Source organism: Cynocephalus volans, chromosome 2 (assembly GCF_027409185.1).
Source record: "Cynocephalus volans isolate mCynVol1 chromosome 2, mCynVol1.pri, whole genome shotgun sequence".
NCBI classification, from domain to species: domain Eukaryota; kingdom Metazoa; phylum Chordata; class Mammalia; order Dermoptera; family Cynocephalidae; genus Cynocephalus; species Cynocephalus volans.
Genome location: NC_084461.1, coordinates 151,254,333 through 151,272,726, shown reverse-complemented (window position 1 = coordinate 151,272,726; position 18,394 = coordinate 151,254,333). Strand labels below are relative to the sequence as shown.

At 48.2% G+C, this 18,394-nt stretch overlaps 2 protein-coding genes across 3 annotated transcripts in view; one reads left to right on the top strand and one right to left on the bottom strand.

Moving 5' to 3' along the window:
• The window catches only part of KCNIP1 (potassium voltage-gated channel interacting protein 1), a 384,666-nt gene that overhangs the window by 347,289 nt on the left and 18,983 nt on the right, over positions 1-18,394 (bottom strand). The window lies entirely within an intron of this gene.
• Positions 1,859-11,944, top strand: KCNMB1 (potassium calcium-activated channel subfamily M regulatory beta subunit 1). Its single transcript, XM_063088183.1, has 4 exons — positions 1,859-1,883; positions 5,231-5,388; positions 6,809-6,980; positions 11,206-11,944. Exons 2-4 carry the CDS (start codon positions 5,255-5,257, stop codon positions 11,473-11,475), a joined length of 576 nt encoding a protein of 191 aa, XP_062944253.1. The 5' UTR covers positions 1,859-1,883; positions 5,231-5,254; the 3' UTR covers positions 11,476-11,944.

The window sequence follows — 18,394 nt, the reverse complement described above, 5'->3', positions numbered from 1 at the left end:
GCAGGAGCAAGGCTTGTCAATGTATTTTGGTCATGCCTCACTTAGAAGTAGCAGAAGATCTCACAGTCCCCTTCCCAGCCTGTTCCCGTCTTCCAAGAGGAACAGATCCTTGGGAAGAATGCTAATATTTTTTATATATTCCAATTGTGTAACCCTTCGTAAGTCACTTAGTAGATCACGAGCAAGTAGTCCTTTGGTCATACATGAAGACAGCAGTCTGTCACACTGTGCATCTCTCCTGCAGGGGATCAGGAGGGAGGATTGGCATTTCTGGATGAGTTCATGGACCCCAGGAGGTCTCCTTTGGCCCCTGAATGGACCAAAATACCATCCTTGGAAAACTACTCTTCTGGGGATTAATTCCAAGATCCTGTGTACATCCTCGTCAATTCACCTGCAAGGTCTGAGGCTGGCCTTAAGAGACCCTGTTTTGCTATGAAGCTCATTAAACAGATGGTTGACTCTTCCATTGATATGATTCAATGAGGAGAGGGGCAGCGGAAGAGCCCTAACAGCTGGAGAGTGTGTCGGGGGCCCGATGGCCGCTCTCACTTCACAGCCCGCCGGCCACCTTATGCAGCTGGAGGTGGGGGTGAGTGAGGGGGTGGTGCTCACTCAGCAGCGATGGCTGGGCTGCACCCACCTCCCTGGGGCTGGGGGCCCTTGGGGTGATGTTCAGAACCTCAAGGGCAGGTGACTGTACAATGGAGGTGAGCCTTAATGTCTTAGAGCAGCACCAGGGTCAGCAGAGGTAGTGGGCTTTGCAATCTGCAAGAGCCAGCTTTGAATCTGGCTCCAGCCTACAGAGCAGGGTGACCTTGGACCAGTTACTGAAAGCCTCCCAGCCTCAGTTCCAGTTTCTTCACCTGATCATTAGGTCTAGTGAAGGGTGGAGATATGCTAACTTCCAGCATCATGCCTAAAACTTAGGAGAGGCACAACATCTGTGTTTGTTTTGATTGCTGACTTTTAATCCTTACAACATCCACTTTACAGAAGAGGAAACAGAGAGACTTTTAGAGGCATGTTTTTGCCCGCAAATGCTGATGTTCACTTGTCTCATTGATAGGAAAAAATCCCTGCCCTTGAGTTCTGCTCAAATTATACTTTGACAGTCTCTGGGGTCCCAGCCCTGCAGGCTGTCCCTGCAAGCAGCTGTGAAGCTCTCACTACTCCCAGCTTCAGCTTGGTTGGTCCTTAAAAGGTGGCTTCTCTTCCCTTGCCCGAAATCCCCACCAACTCTAACCCTTATCACTATGCTGAACAAAGTAAGTTTTTAATACCCCAATGGCACAGGTGAGAAAACTAAGGCACTGAGGAGTGATGTGACTTGTCCAAGGTCACACAGCATGTAAGTGCCAGAGGCAGGAGGGTTTAGCTGCTCCAGCATGGATATGCCAGGGGTTGGTAACAAGCCCAACCCCTCTAACTTCAACTCCTCTTTTCTCCGCTATGCCAACAAAAGGGGAATCATTTCCTATTCCTGGCTTCTCTGCCAGCCCAGAGAGACTGAGTGAAAAAATGTTTCCAAATATGCCAGGATGGTCTTTTCCAGTTTCTGAGTTTTGCTGTCTGTCGTTGTTTGAAATCTGTTTCCCAAGAGACTCTGGGAAATGCAGGTGAGGGGCCTGCGTAGCAGTGGGCGTCTTTGGGGCTGGGTACCTGCTCTCCTGAGTTTGTGTCCCGAGGCTGTGTGCTCAGACTTGACCATGTTTGGGCATGGAGGCTTGTCCCAGAGGGGAACCAAAGGCTGCTTCCCTGGAGACGGGCTGGGAGGTCAAACTTCCTGCTGGAGCTCAGCGTCTTCTTTTAGGGTGGGGGCTGGGGGCCAGGCAGAAAGAAACCTTCTGCCTGCCGAAGACCCACAGGGCACCAGGGAGACTGTGAGTACTGTGTCTGAGAGCACTTGGGAAGAGGTTTTTCCGAAGACTAAGGACTTGAGGGGACATGCGTGAAGAAAGCAGGCTAAGATGGGGCAGGGAGGGGGTGGGCAGAGGGAGCTCCCTTCCTTGGGCTGTCCTTTAGGATTCTGGGCTCTGTGGTGTTGGTGGGCAGTGGCTCAGTGGCCAGGTCACTCTGGTAGCTCGGTGCTCTAGCCCTCAGGTCAGGACCAGTCCTGGCAGTTGTCACATCTCTGGAGAAATGGGACAAAAATTAGATTTGGCAAGAACGCTACAGACTTCTCCAAACGTTAATGGTTCCTTGTTAATAGTAATATCTAATTTATATTGAGGCCTTATGCTGGGCCAGGCACTGTAATAAGTGCATGATATTCAATATATTATTTGATCTTTATCAGAATTTTCAAGGCGGGTGCTGTTGTTCTTGTTTTTACAGTCACATAATTGCTAAGTGGCAAAGCCAGGATTTGATCCCATGTCTGATGACCTCAGAATCCCCAGCCCCACACCATACTCCATCAAACCCTTCAACACTGCATTCTATCCCCTGTCCTTCTAAGGAAAAGGATGTCAGCCCAATTATCAGGACCCTCTGAGAGCCTGCCTTCCTTTACCCTTCTCCATCTTTCCTAAATTTGTGCCAGACCTCGAGTGACTTTTCTAAATGGGAAGATATATCCAAAAAGTCCAGAGATATTTAACAACTCTCATAATTTGGAAGTTCTTTTTGGAGTCTAACTAAAATCCCTCCATTTCTTCCTGTCCAGTCCTCAGGGGACAGCAACGTTCCCATCCTTCCTCCTGTCTGAAGGTTGCCACTATGGATGTTGAATCTCAACTTCTCACCCAAGTCATAACTAAACAGAGCCCCAAGCATGGTCTTAGGATTATTTATTATGACCCTATAAACTTACTTACTTGGAGTAGGCAACAATCCCATCCGAGCATTATAGACAGGTGAGAATGAACAAGCCGCAGGTTGCAGACTTCTCTGTGATGGGGAAGCCTCTCCTTTCCTTTCCTCCTGAGTTCCCAGAATGGGTAGAACCAGGGCTCCTGCCTTCACCAGCCTCAGGAGTGCCCAGGGGTCTGGGAAGACAGAAGAAGCAGTGGAGGAAGCAGTGCCCTTGGGAGGTGGGGGCTGAGTACATGGAGGAGTGGCCACGACATAGAAGTCCCCCCACATGCATGTTCCAGCTTCCCTGCAGTGCAAATGGTTTTGACGTGGTCACTCAGCCTAGGCTCTACAAGATGGGACTCCCCATTGGTCCCACGTGTCCCAAAGTCACTGGGGTGGGGCCAGGTGCCAGTGATTCTTGCAAGTTCTGGGGAAACAGGCTGATGGGGCTTTTGCCCATCTCCAGGTGATTGTGTTGCTTTACCTGTGGATACCTGTGTGGGCTTCCTAAACTGGCATCAGGTGGAAAAAGCTGTGACCTCTCCCCTTACTACAAGATCATAGAACAGAAGGCAAAAGATAAAAAGGAATTGAACAGAACATCTTTCTTTGTCAGGGAAAATTTTGCTTGCTTGTGACTTTATAATGTCTCCATGACAATGTAGGGGAACCCTACCTCTTAGTGCCCCAAATGAGGGAGGAGTTGCTCAATGTCATCTCTGTTAACAAAAAGGGGAGGTGGGCCAGTTCACGGAAGGTTGTGACAGGGTTGTACCCTTGATGCCTGACCTTGGACTCCCCTCTATAGGGCAGCAGAAGTCGGGGAGAACTGATGGGCTTGGGGTTAGGGGATCAAGAATCTCTGATTGGACATTTGAAACAGTCTAATAGTTAGGAGAGAAGCCTGAGCAGAAAATAAAACACTTTGCTGAAAATCCCTTTGGACTAATGCCTGTCTCCTGGACACTGACTAATTTATAAAAATAATGTGTTTATTACTTTAGAGACCTGGTAGGGAAAACAGAGTCCTTGCTGATATCTGGCTAAAATTTCCTCTGAAACACAATTACGGAGAAAGGGTCTCATGGCTCTGGAATTTTTGGTAGACATGGACTCCGGATACCTTAAAACAAAAAACAAAGAAATTTACTGGGAGGCTCTAGGGCAGCTCGCAGAACGCATGGGAAGTCCACATGAGAGCCCACAGCTGGGCAGCTCTGCGGCTCGAGGTGGCACAGACTGAGAGGCTGCTTCTTGAAAACACTTTGTGAACGATTCACACTCCTGGGAGTGCTCTGTGGGCCTCGCAGGAGAGGGCGGGGACCTCTGCTTGCGCTGGGATGGGGTAGATGATGCCCAGAAGAAAAATGAGGGGCTACAGCCAGAACGAAGGTGGAAAGAAGGAAAGCTGCCAACAACCCCCTTCCCTCCACCTCGTTTTGCTTTGGCCCAGGGTGGCTTCAAGCCCTGAAATAACAAAGCAGCGGCCAAGGCACACAACGTCTTCTTCCTTTGCTCAAAGGGAGCGTGGCCTCTACAGGGATCCTGAGTGTGGGAAACCTCCCCCTCCCCGATGGCCTGCGCTGCCTCTGGGCCCTCCTGCCCCTTCTCTGCATGCTGTCCCCAGCCCAGCCAGCCCTGTGTGGGACTGTTTCTCGGCAAAATCGTGCTCTAAGTTTCTCTATGAGATAAGTGTCCCTGGAGGAAGTGCACAGATGACACCCCTCTGCTGCTTCCTCATTGCATTAGTTTCCTGTGTCCACTGTAACAAATGACCTTAAACTTGGTGGCCCAGAACAACAGAAATCCACTGTCTCACAGTTCTGGAGGCCAGAAGTCCAAAATCACCAAGGTGTCTACAGGCCTGCACTGCCTCCAGAGGCTGTAGGGGACAATCCATTGTCCCTCGCCCCGTCCAGCTTCTGGTGGCTGTTGGCACTTCCTGGCATGTGGCCGCATCCTTCCAATCTCTGCCTTTCTGGTCATATCACCTTCTCCTCTTCTATATCTTATCCCTTTTGCCTTACATTTAGGGTTTACATGAATAATCCAAGAAAAGTCTCCCCATCTCAAGATCCGTAACTTAATCACCTCTGCAATGTTGTTGCCATATAAAGCAGCATTCACAGATTCCAGGGATTAGAACATGGACATCTTGGGGGCTATTATTGAGCCTATCACAGGCTGTGTGACCTTGGGCAAGTCACTCTACCTCTCTGAGGCATAAATCCTTGAACTGCAGAATGGGGATAATGATCCTCCCTCTCAGATCTGGTGGGAGGCTTACATGGGGTCGAAAACACCCTCCAGAAGCTTCAGACTTCATATATAAACGGGAGTGATGTTGATATTCAAGTCTCCTTCTCTCTCACCTGTCCTCGCTTCTGTGGATTACCTGTCACCTTGGCTGACCTCACTCTGTTTGCCCTAGAAATGACCGCTGCCCCCAGTGGACATGGGGAAGAAGCTGGTGATGGCCCAGAAGCGGGGAGAGACTCGAGCCCTTTGCCTGGGTGTGGCCATGGTGATGTGTGCTGTCATTGCCTACTATATCCTGGGCACGACTGTGCTGCCCCTCTACCAGAAAAGGTACCACACCCTCCTGGCCGCCCCCACCCCTGGGACTCCCCTTCACCCTCATGCCAGGCAGGATGGTCGAGACAATGCTCACTCCTAGGCTCAAGGGTTCAAGTGCAGGGAGGGTAGGCTGGACTGAGCCCTGCTGGTCTAGGATTCTGGGACCTGGTGGTAGGAGATGCAGGATGCCCTTCTCACAAGAAGCAGCAAAGAAGCAGAGCAAACACTCCAGTGTGAGTTTAATCCCAGGGGAAATTCATGGCTCATTGGCACAGTTCTCTCCCCTCTGCTGCATCCCAGTCAGGTGGGCATCCAGCCTCCTGATGAATATTGCAAGTGATGGGAGCTCCCTACCTCACTGAACACGCCATTTCGTAGCTTTTCTGATAGGTAGGCAGTGTCTATCTTGAACCAGCATCAGGCCCCCTGAGCTCCACTCAAGAATCTCAGAGAACACTCCATACTCTCGCTCCTGACCTGTCAGCCCCCTTGAGCTTTTAAAGAAGAGTGCCGAAATTCCTGATTCATGCTCTATTTGGTACAAACACATTCAGTACCCTCAGCCTGTCCTTAGGATAAGTCTCAGATCCTTTCTCTGGGCACGTTCCAGCTGCCGACAGCCCCCCCCGCCCCTGCCCCGTCTGACAATGCAGGATAAATAGGAGATGAGTCACAATTGATTCGCTTATGTATTGACGCGTCTGTTAGCCTCTCCTGGACCTGCTCCACCCTCACTTTTTACAACACTGGAGCTATTCTGGGCTGCAGTCTCACCCGAGTGAGGTGCCACTCAGAGCCGCAGAGTACCTCCAACACGTCACCTCCAGGTTAAGGTCCATCCCTGCCATCTTCCGCACCCTGCGTAAATCAAGCCCCTCCTATGCCTTCTCTCTTTAGGCAAATGTGCTCTGATGCTGAAGCCACACAGACCTAGCTTCAGGTCCTGGGTAGCCTTGTAAAGGTCACTTGACCCTTCTGAACGTCTTTTTCACCTCTGTAAGAGAGAGATGATGTGGGTAAGAGGGTCTTAGACCTGGATGCTCATCAGAATCACTCCAGGAGCTTTTAAAATAAATACCAGGGCCTGGGCCCAACCACCTGAGAAGTTCTGATTCACTTGCTCTGGGGTGTGGCTTGGACATGGGAATCTTTTCAAAAGTGCCCCAGATTTCTGGGTGAGTATCCAGGGTTGAGAACCATTTATGTAGATGATGTCCAAGACTCCAACCAATTCCAATATTCCGATTCTATCCCTGTGCCCAGGGGCTCTGGGGTCATGTGCCTTTAGTGCTGGATGCTTATGGAAACATGGGGGTCCCAGCCTGGGTCTCCCTAAAGGCTCCTAGGGGATCATGTGTTCAAACTGGGTGCTCTGGGTGTCACCCTGGTTCTGAGTGGGGTGTGTGTGTGTGTGTGTGTGTGGTCTCCCCAGTGTGTGGACCCAGGAATCTACATGCCACCTGATTGAAACCAACATCAGAGATCAGGAGGAGCTGGAGGGCAAGAAAGTGCCCCAGTACCCATGTCTGTGGGTCAACGTGTCAGCTGTGGGCAGGTGGGCCGTGCTGTACCACACAGAAGACACTCGGGACCGCAACCACCAGGTACTAGAACTGGGGGGATGGGTACATGTCCCCTTTTCCCTGACAGGTATGTGAGCCTGTCCTTAACTGCAACAGTCCCTGAAGCTGGAAAAGATTAACCCACTTGAGCAGGGCCTCACAGCTGGCATGAGGTTGAGCCAGCCCTCGCTCTTCTGTGTTGGAGTCAGACAGACCTGGCCTTGAATCCTTGCTCTGCCACTAACTGGCTATGTGACTGGGGCAGGCCAATTGGCCCCTCCAGGCCTCTGCTTCCACCTTTGTGAGATAGGATACTAATATTGCTGAGTGCTGTTTTAAACTCAGAGACATTGTACATAACGTGCCAAGCTTGATGTTGGGTGGATGGTGGGCACTCAAAAAGAAGCAGTCGCTAGTGTTATTACTCCCATTCTATAAACTGAGTCAAATGAGAGGTCAGACCAGAGCTGACCCCACAGAGTGGAACCTCTGTCACTCCCCAGGAAACCAGGGACTTAGGAGTGGAGCAGCCTCCATAGAAAAAACATTCAGGTGGTTTTCCCATCGCCATCTCTCAACATCTTACCCTCCCCCTCAAAAAAAAAAAAAAAATTCTACATCAAAGCCCTTCCTAAAGGAAATGAGTTGGCTAATATTTCCTTCCTTCCTTCCTCCCTCTCTCCTTTCCTTTATTTCCCTCATGAATTCATTCAACAGCCGTCAAGCACTTCCTGTGGTAGTGCTGTAGTACCCACGAGGAGAGAGCTCATTCAGGACAATGCCTAGCAGGGAGGGATTGGTGCCACAGAGAGGAACAGAGGAAGCTGTGGGGATTAAAGGAGGGAGCAATGTTCTCCAGCTGAAAGTAAGGTGAGGTATCAGAAGGTATTTGGATTAAGATTTAAAAATCAAGCAGGCACTGGGCGTTGAGAAATATGGAGGGGAAACTGCATCTCGAAGGTCGGGCATAGAGCAAGGCATGGCAGAGGGAAGGGCTCGGTAGAGACAGGAACTGGAAGGCTGACTATAGAAAATGACACCTGATGGGGTGTGTGTGCTGGAAAAGGCTGCAAGGGTAGACTAAGCTCTGTTCCCAGAGGATTTCAACTGCCAAACTATGGAATTAAAATGTTAGTGTGTAAGCTGGGATGTCTCAACTCTAGCTGTGCATTAGAACCACCTGGGGGACCAGGGTCCCACACCAGACCAACTGAAGCAGAGTCTCTGGGCATAAATCAGTTTATGGAGCTCCCTGGGTGGTTCTAAGGTTAGGATTGCTGCTGTGAGCAACTGGAATCCTGGGGGCATGATCAGAGTGGTGCTGGGAAGATGGAGCTGGCAGTAATGTGGATTCAGTTACTTAACAGGAATGGATGCTGACAGTCCGAATTTGGTGGCTGATGGGATGGGAAGGGGCAAGGAAGCTGTGGGATCTTGACCGTGCTGGGGGTAGGGCAATGGGGTTTCTGGCAGAAGCGGGTCTAAGAAGCGCAAGGTGGTCGGAGCTGTTCTGGCATCACTAGCATGACTTACTCCCCCAGATGGAGAGACGGCCTCAGGACCCACCTGAGTTAGCTCCTGCTCATGACCCCTGCCTCTTAATTGGCATTCTGCCCCTGATCTTTCCCAGGAGCAAGCAGAGTGATAACTGCTGTCATCCTCTTCCACGTGTGATGGGGCTGGAGCAGGCTGGCTTGTAGGCGGCCTCCCGATTCTGGGGTTGTCAGCTCAGGGGAGCAAGAGGCCAGCACTCTGAGTGAGCAGACAGCAGCATGTGATGGAAGGACAGTGCTGGAGCTGCTAGCTGTCCTCCCTTCTCCCCACAGCACCACCAGGAGCAGTGCTAATGGCAGGCTGCCATGGGGGATGGTGGACATGCCCTTCCTGCTGATTTTTCCATGCAGCTGGGTTGGTGGCCAGCTGCTCCTTACACCTTTGCTCAGTGCAGAGGGGCAGGGAGCCAGTGCTCCAGGCCAGCTGAGTGTCCTCTGGAATCACCTGTGAAAGGCCAGGCCAGGCTTTCTCGTCCCATCCCCCACTCTGAGGAAGAGGCTGCATGCAGTCTGCCCTCAGATTCTCCCATAACAACCTTAACCTGGGGGATTTCTAAATCCCTTCCCATGTTCTGTGCTGAGGACAGTGATAACACAGGGCTTCGGGAAAGGGCTAGGTCATTTGAGATCATTCAGATAACTCAGAGTTAGCTAATCCAGGGTAGGGGAGACAGGAAGCAAGCAGGCTTCGAACCTCTGAAGTTGGCCCTGAAAAGTGGATTCCTGTTCAGTTTCTTACAAAACCAAGGACCCAGAGGAACCCCAAGCAGGTGAAGGATACAGTAGGGTCTGAGATGAGCACAAGTCCCCACTTCAGTACTTATCCTTGGGCCCCTTTTTAAGGAGGGAAAGAAGGAGCTATTGTTGTAATTTCATAGATAAATTACCAGTATTATAATAATAACAGCACCTGCCATTGTTTTGAGCACTCACTATGTGCTGGGTTCTGTGCTAAGTGACCCACATGCATCATCTCATTTAATCCCATGACAGTTCTTCTAGGCTGGCACCCTCACAAAACCGTTTTTTAAGGCTCAGAGAGGTTGTGGCAGTTGCCAAGGTCACACAACTCAAAACTAGTGGTTGAACCCAGGTTTGTCTGGCTCCATAGCCACACTCTTGCTGAATGGGCTAGGTTACCCAAGGTCATAGTCAGAGGCCTTGGGAACTCTCAGGCCAGACCCCCTAGCTCTCAGTTCAGGACTCTGCATCATCTTTTGCTGAAGACCCTGCAGTGCCCAACATCTCCGAATGCCAGATTCCTCAGGAGCCAGCTTCTCCCCAGCCTCAGCGTCTCCCTGGCTGGCTGGTGACCTATATCTGAATGCAGCACTCCCATTCCCTGGGCTTTCAAAACCATGATGCAACATCGTCTGTACTGCTGGACTGAACGCCATCAGGTCAGGCAGCTTTAGGGTGGGGGCCTCATTCAAATCCAGGGAGTAACAGAGATCTGGAGAGAAGCTGGCTCAACACTTACCATTTGGGCCTCGCTTTTATACATTTTGGTCTTGGACATGATTTCACCAGGGCAGTGGTCCTCAAAGTTTAATGCATGTAGGCCCCAGCCTCAGCGATGTAGAGAGAGGAGGAACCTGTGCTGGTGGGCAGCCTCCAGGAATCCTGTCACAGGTGGTGTGGGGGGACCACACCTGAAGAACATCCCCCAGAGGCTCACACAAGCAACCTCAGAACAGAAATGAAACCAGGGTCTCCACTTCGTGCGTCCTGTGAAGAGCTTTGCAGCTGGGCCTCATCCGAACAGGCTGGGAGGTTCCTAATAGCAATGACCAGTGCCAGAATTTAATGTGCATCGTGCTCTGCCTGCACAAAGCTCTTTTCAATGCTTTCTCTCTTTCCCTTGGATTCCAGTGTCAAATACCGAGTGACAACATATTTTATTTAGCTCAAACAGGGTTAGACCTCAAAGGGTTTTCAATTCAAATTTTTGCCAATATTTTGAAATTGTGAGAGTTCACGTTAAAATCTGGTTTTCTGACTTTTCTGGAAATGTTGGAGGTCTGGCTACTGTAGATGTTCTGGATGGTATGGTGTCCATGGTCTGGAGGGAGTGATGCCTTCTAGTTTGGATGCAGCTGGCTCTTGGCATTTCTCCAGGTCTGCCACTCCCTGACAATTCTCCCTGGCACCAAGGCAAGTGCCAGTTGGCACCTGTCATCCTATTGCCTCACCTGCTTCATGCATTGACATTACCTGCCTGAGCCCTGTAGGCAATCAAGCATGTGACCTCTACCCTAATCCAAATACAGAGCCCAGTTGGCCTGTGTCACTCATGGGTCTCCTTAGACAGTTATGTCTGAAGTCCTTCTTTAATAATATCCTTTGAAAATGATATAGCTATTAACCCATTTAAGTGATGAAGGTACCAAGGACCAGAAAGTGTGAGCAATTTGCTTAAGATTCTACAGCCAACAGAAGCAGAGCCAGTACTCTGATGGGGCCCCTGTGTCCAGGTAGGCAGCGTGTACACTGAGCAGCTCCAGGGCCACCATCCACACAAACGGCACTGCGAATGCGCCCTCCGGGACTGTGCAGTGCACAACCTGCCAAGCTTTCCCCAGAAGCCCTGACTCCCGTCTGGGGGCCCGACTCCAAATCTGGCATTTTTCTTTACTCTATAGCAGGTCCTCACCCATGGGCCTTAAGAAACATGGATTTCCAACCCTAAAAGTGCTCTTGCTTTCCCCCCTCAGTGCTCCTACATCCCAGGCAGCCTGGACAACTACCTAATGGCCCGGGCTGAAGTGGAGAAGGTCAGAGCCAGATTCCATGAGCACCAGGTTTTCTACTGCTTCTCCACGACTCGGGAGAATGAGACCAGCGTCCTGTACCGGCGCCTCTACGGGCCCCAGGCCCTCCTCTTCTCCCTCTTCTGGCCCACCTTCCTTCTGACTGGCGGCCTCCTCCTCATCGCCATGGTGAAGATTAACCAGTCCCTCTCCATCCTGGCGGCGCAGAAGTAGACCCATCCAGCCACACCACTGCTTGTGTCCCAGGGGCCTGGGTGGGCCCCCAGGGCTGTCCCCACCTGCCTCCTCCCCTGCCCTCCTGCTCTCCCCCTCCACTCCATCCTGTCTTCCATTGCATGATTGACCTTTGGGAAATCCATTTGGTGAGTCATTTCCTGCTCAAGAATGTACCATAGCTCCCTAGTGCCTCGGAGGACATAAGGCGAGCCAGTTATAGCTCTTCATAACCTGTCCCCACTCAAATGACTCATAACCGTTTCCTACCGCATCACTGTCTATCCCCCAAATGATGATAATTGTCACCTGTGTGTCCATGTTGTCCCTGTTGGCTCAAAGGCCTGCCTCTCCCACCACCGAAGCCGTCCTTGGCAAACCTCAGTTCCTTCTTTGAATTCCATAATGAAAACCACAGCAGCTTCCATTTATGGAGCACATTTAAAACATTGCTTTTTTTCAGGATACTAAGTGCCTATACACTTTTATTCTAATATCAACAAATATATGCAAAATAACAAAAGGCTCTAAGAAAATATCCAAAACGCATCAAAATATTAGCAGTGGGATGGTGGTTCATTTTAATTTTCGTCTTTATCCTCCTTTTGTTTTTTGTACTTTTATAAATTTTCAACAACAGAAAGGTTGTGTTTTGTTTTGTTTGTTTTTAATCAGAAAAGCAACAGTAGATGTTACTTTGGAAAAAGTTGAAAGAGTGAATCCCCCTCACAAAGGAGCCAAAGGTGGGTCTGGGGAGGGGTTGGGTTCCAGTCAGAAACAGGCTGCTGAGAACACACAGTCTTGAGCACTCTCTATGGAAGAAAGGTAATCATACAGATGGGGATTATGATTTATTCTGCAGGTAAATACTCAGGCACTGAGCCTGCTGGGGAAGCCTGTCTCAGATTTGAAGAGGACACGATTGGAGGAGGCCATCAGCTTTACCACTCCCATTCCAAGAAATTTTCCTACAGTGGTGGTTCTCAAAGTGGGGTGCCTGGGCCAGTGACATCAGGATCCCATGGAGACTTGTGAGAAATGCACATTCTCAGGCTCCCGTCCCAGCTCTACCGAGCCAGAAACCCTGTGGGGGTGTTAGGCAGTGCTCTGTTTTAGCAATGGCTGCAGGGGACTCTGAGATGTACTCAAGCATGGGAACCACTGGGGTACGGATCCAGGGCCCCGCCATCAGGCTTTGCAGGGTGGATAGATGACTATTTGGCAGGGCAAGTCCTGAGCTGGGTGCGGAGTTAGGCTGGTGTCTGTGAAGTTCCTTCTGGAGCTGTGATTCTAAAACACAGCCCTTGGGTTTGAATCCTGTCTCCATCTCAGCTGGAATTCATCTCTCTGATTCTTGTTTTTTCATCTGTAAAAGAGGGACTCCTCCTTTGGGGTGGCTGAGAAGGCCGAATGGAGGTTCGGCACACAGTAGATGATCAGAGTAGAAGCTATTGTTAATAACAGTAATAAGTCATGAATACTCAGAAACTTCCTGAAGAAGTTATGCTAACAGTGATGTTAACTAGCATTTATTGGTGCTTATTTATTACATGCCAGGCACTGTGCTAAGTTTGCCTTGTAAAAATTCAATGAGGTACTGCTGAACCCACTTCACAGAAGAGGAGAAGCAATATAGGACAGTACGTGGACCTGGGGTGTGTTCTATCTGGGTTCAAAGACCCAATGCTGCCATTCACTAGCTGGGTGACTTTGGACAAGTAAATCAACCTCTCTGTGCCTCATTTTCTTCATTTGCAAACTAGAAAGTAATATTAGTATCTTTCTTATAGAGTTCTTGGTATTAAATGAGTTATTATGTTAAGTTCCTAGGATAGTGACTGACACATGTTAAGTGCTATAAAAACTACTATGAAAAACAGGTTCTAAGAGATAATTGGCCAAGACCATCTATAAAGTAAGAGAGGAGTTGGAAATCATGCCCCAGGCTGTGTGATTCCAAACCTGGCATTGCAACCACAGTACTTGAGCAGACCCAGCTGAAGTGCTGAGGGACACAGCCACTGTTTTAGTCTGTTTTGTGTTGCTATAACAGAAATACCTGAGACTGGGTAATTTATAAAGGAAAGAGGTTTATTTGGCTTATGATTCTGGGACAGCTACATCTGGCACGGGCCTCAGGCTGCTTCTACTCATGGTGGAAAGTGGCAGGCAGCTGGTGGGTACAAGCAGATCACATGGCGAGAGAAAGCAAGAGAGAGAGAGAAGGTGCCATGGTCCTTTTAAGCAACGAGCTCTCGCGGGAACTAATAGAGTGAGAACTCACTCATTAATCCTCCCTCCCCAAGGGAGAGCATTAATCCATTCATGAGGGATCCACCACCATGACTCAATCAGTTTCCAACACTGCCATATTGGGGATTCAAATTTCCACATGAGTTTTGGAGGGGACAACATATCCAAACTCCATCAGCCACCCAAAGCCACAGGGCCCACATAAAGAACAGCATTGCACCTCTGGAACACAAGGGTGCCCTCATTCAAGTCAGGAGTCTTAGGAGAGAGCCATCAGAATCTGCACCAACATCTGTTATTTCCAATCACTGGAGCACCTCCAGTGTCTTACCAGCGGATCTTCCTTCCAAGGGAAGCAGCTCACCATCCCCCAGAGTCTCTCCCTTTGATCCTGAGTCAGGGAAGTCTCAGGATCTTTGAAGTTTTTAAAGAAAGTTCCACTTCTGATATTGCACTACAGTTTTGCAAGATATTACCATTGGGGGAAATTAGGAAAAGAGTGCATGGGATCTCTCTGTTTTATTTCTTACAACAGTATGTAATCTACAATTATTTCAAAAATTTAAACTTAATTTTAAAAAAAGAAGCAAAAGAAGACAAAGTCCCAGCTAGGAGTCTGCTGTGTATTGATTGAAGTGTCTCCCCAAAATTCATATATTGGAAGCTTACTTCCCACTGTAACTGTTGAGGGTGGGAAATGCTATTGTAATTGAAAGGTGGGGCCTTGGAGAGGTGATTAGATTGTAGGACCATGCCATAGTGAATGGATTAATAATGGTGGTCAGGGGTGTGGTTCTTAGGGCTTTAAAAAGAAGAGCACTTGAGAGGTTAGTCTCTCTCTCTGCTCCATCACGTGTGACACCTGCTTTACTGTAAAGCCACCACCAAAGTAGACCTTCCAGATTTGTTCCCTGGACTTTGGATTTCCCAGCCTCTGAAACTGTAAGGAATAAATTGTTTTCTTATAAATTATCCAGTTCCAGGTATTTTGTTATAAGTAACAGAAACAGACTAGCACAGAGTCTCACTTAGAGGGTCAACTTTGCACATGGTTGCCATGCACCTGCATTTGGGACTAAACTACACAGAAACTCAGACTATCCAAACAGCTCCTGCAGGGGGAAAGACATGTCCTTCTAGAAAAACTGGTACATGGGGAAGCCTAGCCACCACTGCCCCATGCATTATTGATGATGACTTACATTTGCTTGAGGCCAATGTCCTCCTCCTGTCAGCAGACACTGGCCACCTTCTACCAAATCCCACACCTGTCTGCTGCTCACAGAACTTCATGCACAGGATGTGCATGAAATAATGGGCATTTAAGAGTGATGGAATTAGACACTGAGGAAAAATAGTTTTTAGAATAATGGCTGCTTGGGAGCAGAGAGCCCTTGTCGGTTCTTAATAAGTCACTGTGCTAATGAATATCTTGTGCTTCCATTGTTCTTGCTTTTCCTCTTGTGGGCCAGTGACTCGCACCTGGAGAGGGGCACCTGGACTGCTCTCCCATGTGCCCTCCCTGGGAACTCAGACTACACAGTGGAGATCCAGACTTGAAATGAAAAGGACCCTTGTGGGACATCCTGATGGTGCCAGGCCTCAGACAATTCTTCAGCTCAGCAGCCCAAGCTACAACTAGAGGGGGAAAAAAAGGAGGGTCTCTTCTAGTTTTGGAGATCTCAGAAGGCGAAGATTTCACTTTACTTTGATAGCCTATCTACTCTCCATCAGTGGAAGTGCTTGCCTTCAAGGAGTTTTTAATCTTCTTGCCTTTCTCCCTCCCTGCTCCCTCACCAACCACTATTCAGAGCTTCCTTCTTCACAGTGGAGAACCTGCATTATGCACATTTAAAATAGTGCAGTATAAAAATATTAATGTAATCTTAATTTTTGTGACTAATTGAAGTGATGTCAGCTCCCCCTCTAAATCAACAATTCATCCAAAATTTTCTCCTCATTTCAAAACTCCCTGGGTCAGCGGATTGCAAACTGCATTTATTCTATTGCTAATTGGCAGTGCAGGTTGGTACGTAAGAATATCCAATGTCTTTTGAATTAGTCTTGCATTTGGGGGGAGTTTGAATTCTTCGAAATATTTGGGAAAGTACTGCTTGAAGAGTACAACTGTCCTGCACCTTGCCAGCCACTGCCCTTACACATGTAGGAAAATGAGAAAGACCAAAGAAAGTGCAGAAAGACGTGCAGAAATTTACTACAGTCTAGTGCAGCAGTTCTCAAAGTGGAGACTTGCAAGGTCAAAACTCTTTCCATAATAATACTAAGACATTATTTGCTTTTTTCACCTCCTTTTCTCACAAGCATGTGATGGAATTTTCCAGAAGTTATATGACATGTGGTATATCACAACAGACTGAAAGCAGAAGCAGCTGTGAGATTCCAACCGCCTTTATTGAGCCAGACATTAGAGATTTGCAAAAAAATGTAAAATGTGGCACATCTTGCAATATATATATTTTTAGAAAATATAATTGTTTTTCATAAAAATGCATTATTTTTGTTACTATGTAATGGATTAATTATTTAAAAATAAACATTTACAAATTAAGTACTTTAAAATTTCTTAGCTTTAATTTCTAAAATGGTAACTGTTAATAGCTATAAACCATACACCTAAGCTCTTTGGATCCTCAATATTTTTTGAGAATGTAAAGGGGTTCTGAGACCAAGATGCTTCTTGTGGGCCCGTTCCAGTGGGACTGGTCTAGTGTGTCAGAGACAAGGCCTCCACATCCTTCCCACACCATGAGCTGTGGAAATCCAAAGCCTTCCCCCAGATCCCATCAGATTCTCACTGGGCGCCAGGAGCCGGGCACGAGTTTTCCCTGGCTCCCAGCTCCTGCTTCCGCAGATGACTTAGGCGGTGGATTTATCTTCCTATCCACAACTGTCTTTCCTGGATCTTCATCATGTCAACTCTAAGGCAGAACTCAGCTTCTTCCTAGGTTTCCACAACTCTCCTTTCCACTCAAAGTACATGTTCATCAGCCGACTTCCTTGAAGGATTTGGGAGGTGTATAGATGCAAAGCAATCAACTCCAAACTGAATGTTGGCCCAAGTTTATGATTCATCCCAAGGCTTACGCCTTCTCTGCCCGATGCAGAGTCAAAGGTGGCTTAGAGGGACTTTGATCTCCATTATCTCATACCAACCTCTCCCATCCCCAATACCCATGAAATAGAAGCAGGGGCTCGCTCAGCATATGCAACTTCTAGACATGTCTTCTATCCCCACACCCAGTGACACTGTTGCTCTGAGTCCTCCTGTGTCTATTCTGGAGCCACTGCTATTCGACGCCCCTTTGATTTCACGTAATTACATACAAACTCCTGTTCTCTAAGGGTCAGTAGGACTTTAAAGATCATGCAGTGCTTCTCCACTTTCTAATTTGGTACTTGAACGCTCTATGGTATAATAGCTATCTGGTCCCTGTCCCTAGTGTTTCTGGCACAGAGTTCCTAAAACCTTTGGAATTTCTAGAGTGATGGAGTGATAGGAGCATCTCCTGCTTTAATGACATGACTCTTGGTGGGTCCATTGGTGGCTTCAGGATGGGAGCTGCTTGCCAGAAGGAACAGCCTTGATTAGAAGCCTGGATCTTCCAGCTCCACCCCATAGCCTCTGGGAAGGGGAGAAGGGCTGGAGGTAGAGTCTAGTCATCAATGGCCAATGATTTAAAAATCATGTCTACATAATGATATCTTCAGAAATGCTTCTAAATGATGGGGTTTGGGGAGCTTCTAGGCTGCTGAACACATTGAGGTGGAGGGAGAGGGCATGGAAACTACGCACCCCTCCCATACCTTGCATCTCTTCCATCTGGTTGTTCTTGAGTTGCATCCTTTATAATAAACTAGTAATAGTAAATAAAGTGTTTTCCTGAATTCTGCAGATTGTTCTAGTGAATTACTGAACCTGGAAGGTGGGGAGGTCGTGTGGGAGACATGGGTAGCCTGGGCACCCCATTTGTGGCTAGCATCTGGAGTGGGGCCTTCTTGTGGGACTGAGCCTTCAATCTGTGGGGTCTGTGCTAACTCTGGGTAGCTAGTGCCCAAACTGAATTAAATTGTAGGACACCCAGTTAGTGTCACAATTGGTTGGTGTCAGGAGGAAAAAAACCCCTCTCATTTGATGTCAGAGTATTGTCACGGAAAAAAACCCTTATACCCTCTCTACAACATTTCTGTTTAGTGACAATCTACATTATCACATTTTTTGATGAATGACTCACTCTACCAAGATGTAGCCCCTTCCATTTGGGGATGTATTTAGCTAGTCTGTACAGGAATCTGTCATCCCTAATAGTAATAAGAACTAATGTTTGTCAAGCACCTGTAGGCCAACGTCTGTGCCAAGTCTTAATACGTGCAGCTCATCTAACACTGACAACATCCTTTGAGGTTATTATCAGTGTCTCCATTGTGTAAATATGGCAACTGAGGCACAGGGAAGGGATTTAACTTGCCCCAGGTCAGAAATTAGTAAATAGTAGAGCTGGGATTCAAATCTAGACAGCAGGGCTTCAGACTATTCTCTAACAACTGGGAATCTTGTCCTTTAGTCTGTATCCCATACCAAAACTGAAAAATGCTGAGCAGAACAAGGTCAAATACAAAGATCCTGTTAGATGCCTCTATATGCCTT

Excerpts from the sequence above, each read along its gene's own strand:
- KCNMB1 (XM_063088183.1), top strand. The coding sequence starts at position 5,255 with ATGGGGAAGAAGCTGGTGATGGCCCAGAAGCGGGGAGAGACTCGAGCC. Across the intron at positions 5,389-6,808 it reads CTGCCCCTCTACCAGAAAAG|TGTGTGGACCCAGGAATCTA; the intron begins GTACCACACCCT and ends TGGTCTCCCCAG. Across the intron at positions 6,981-11,205 it reads CTCGGGACCGCAACCACCAG|TGCTCCTACATCCCAGGCAG; the intron begins GTACTAGAACTG and ends TTCCCCCCTCAG.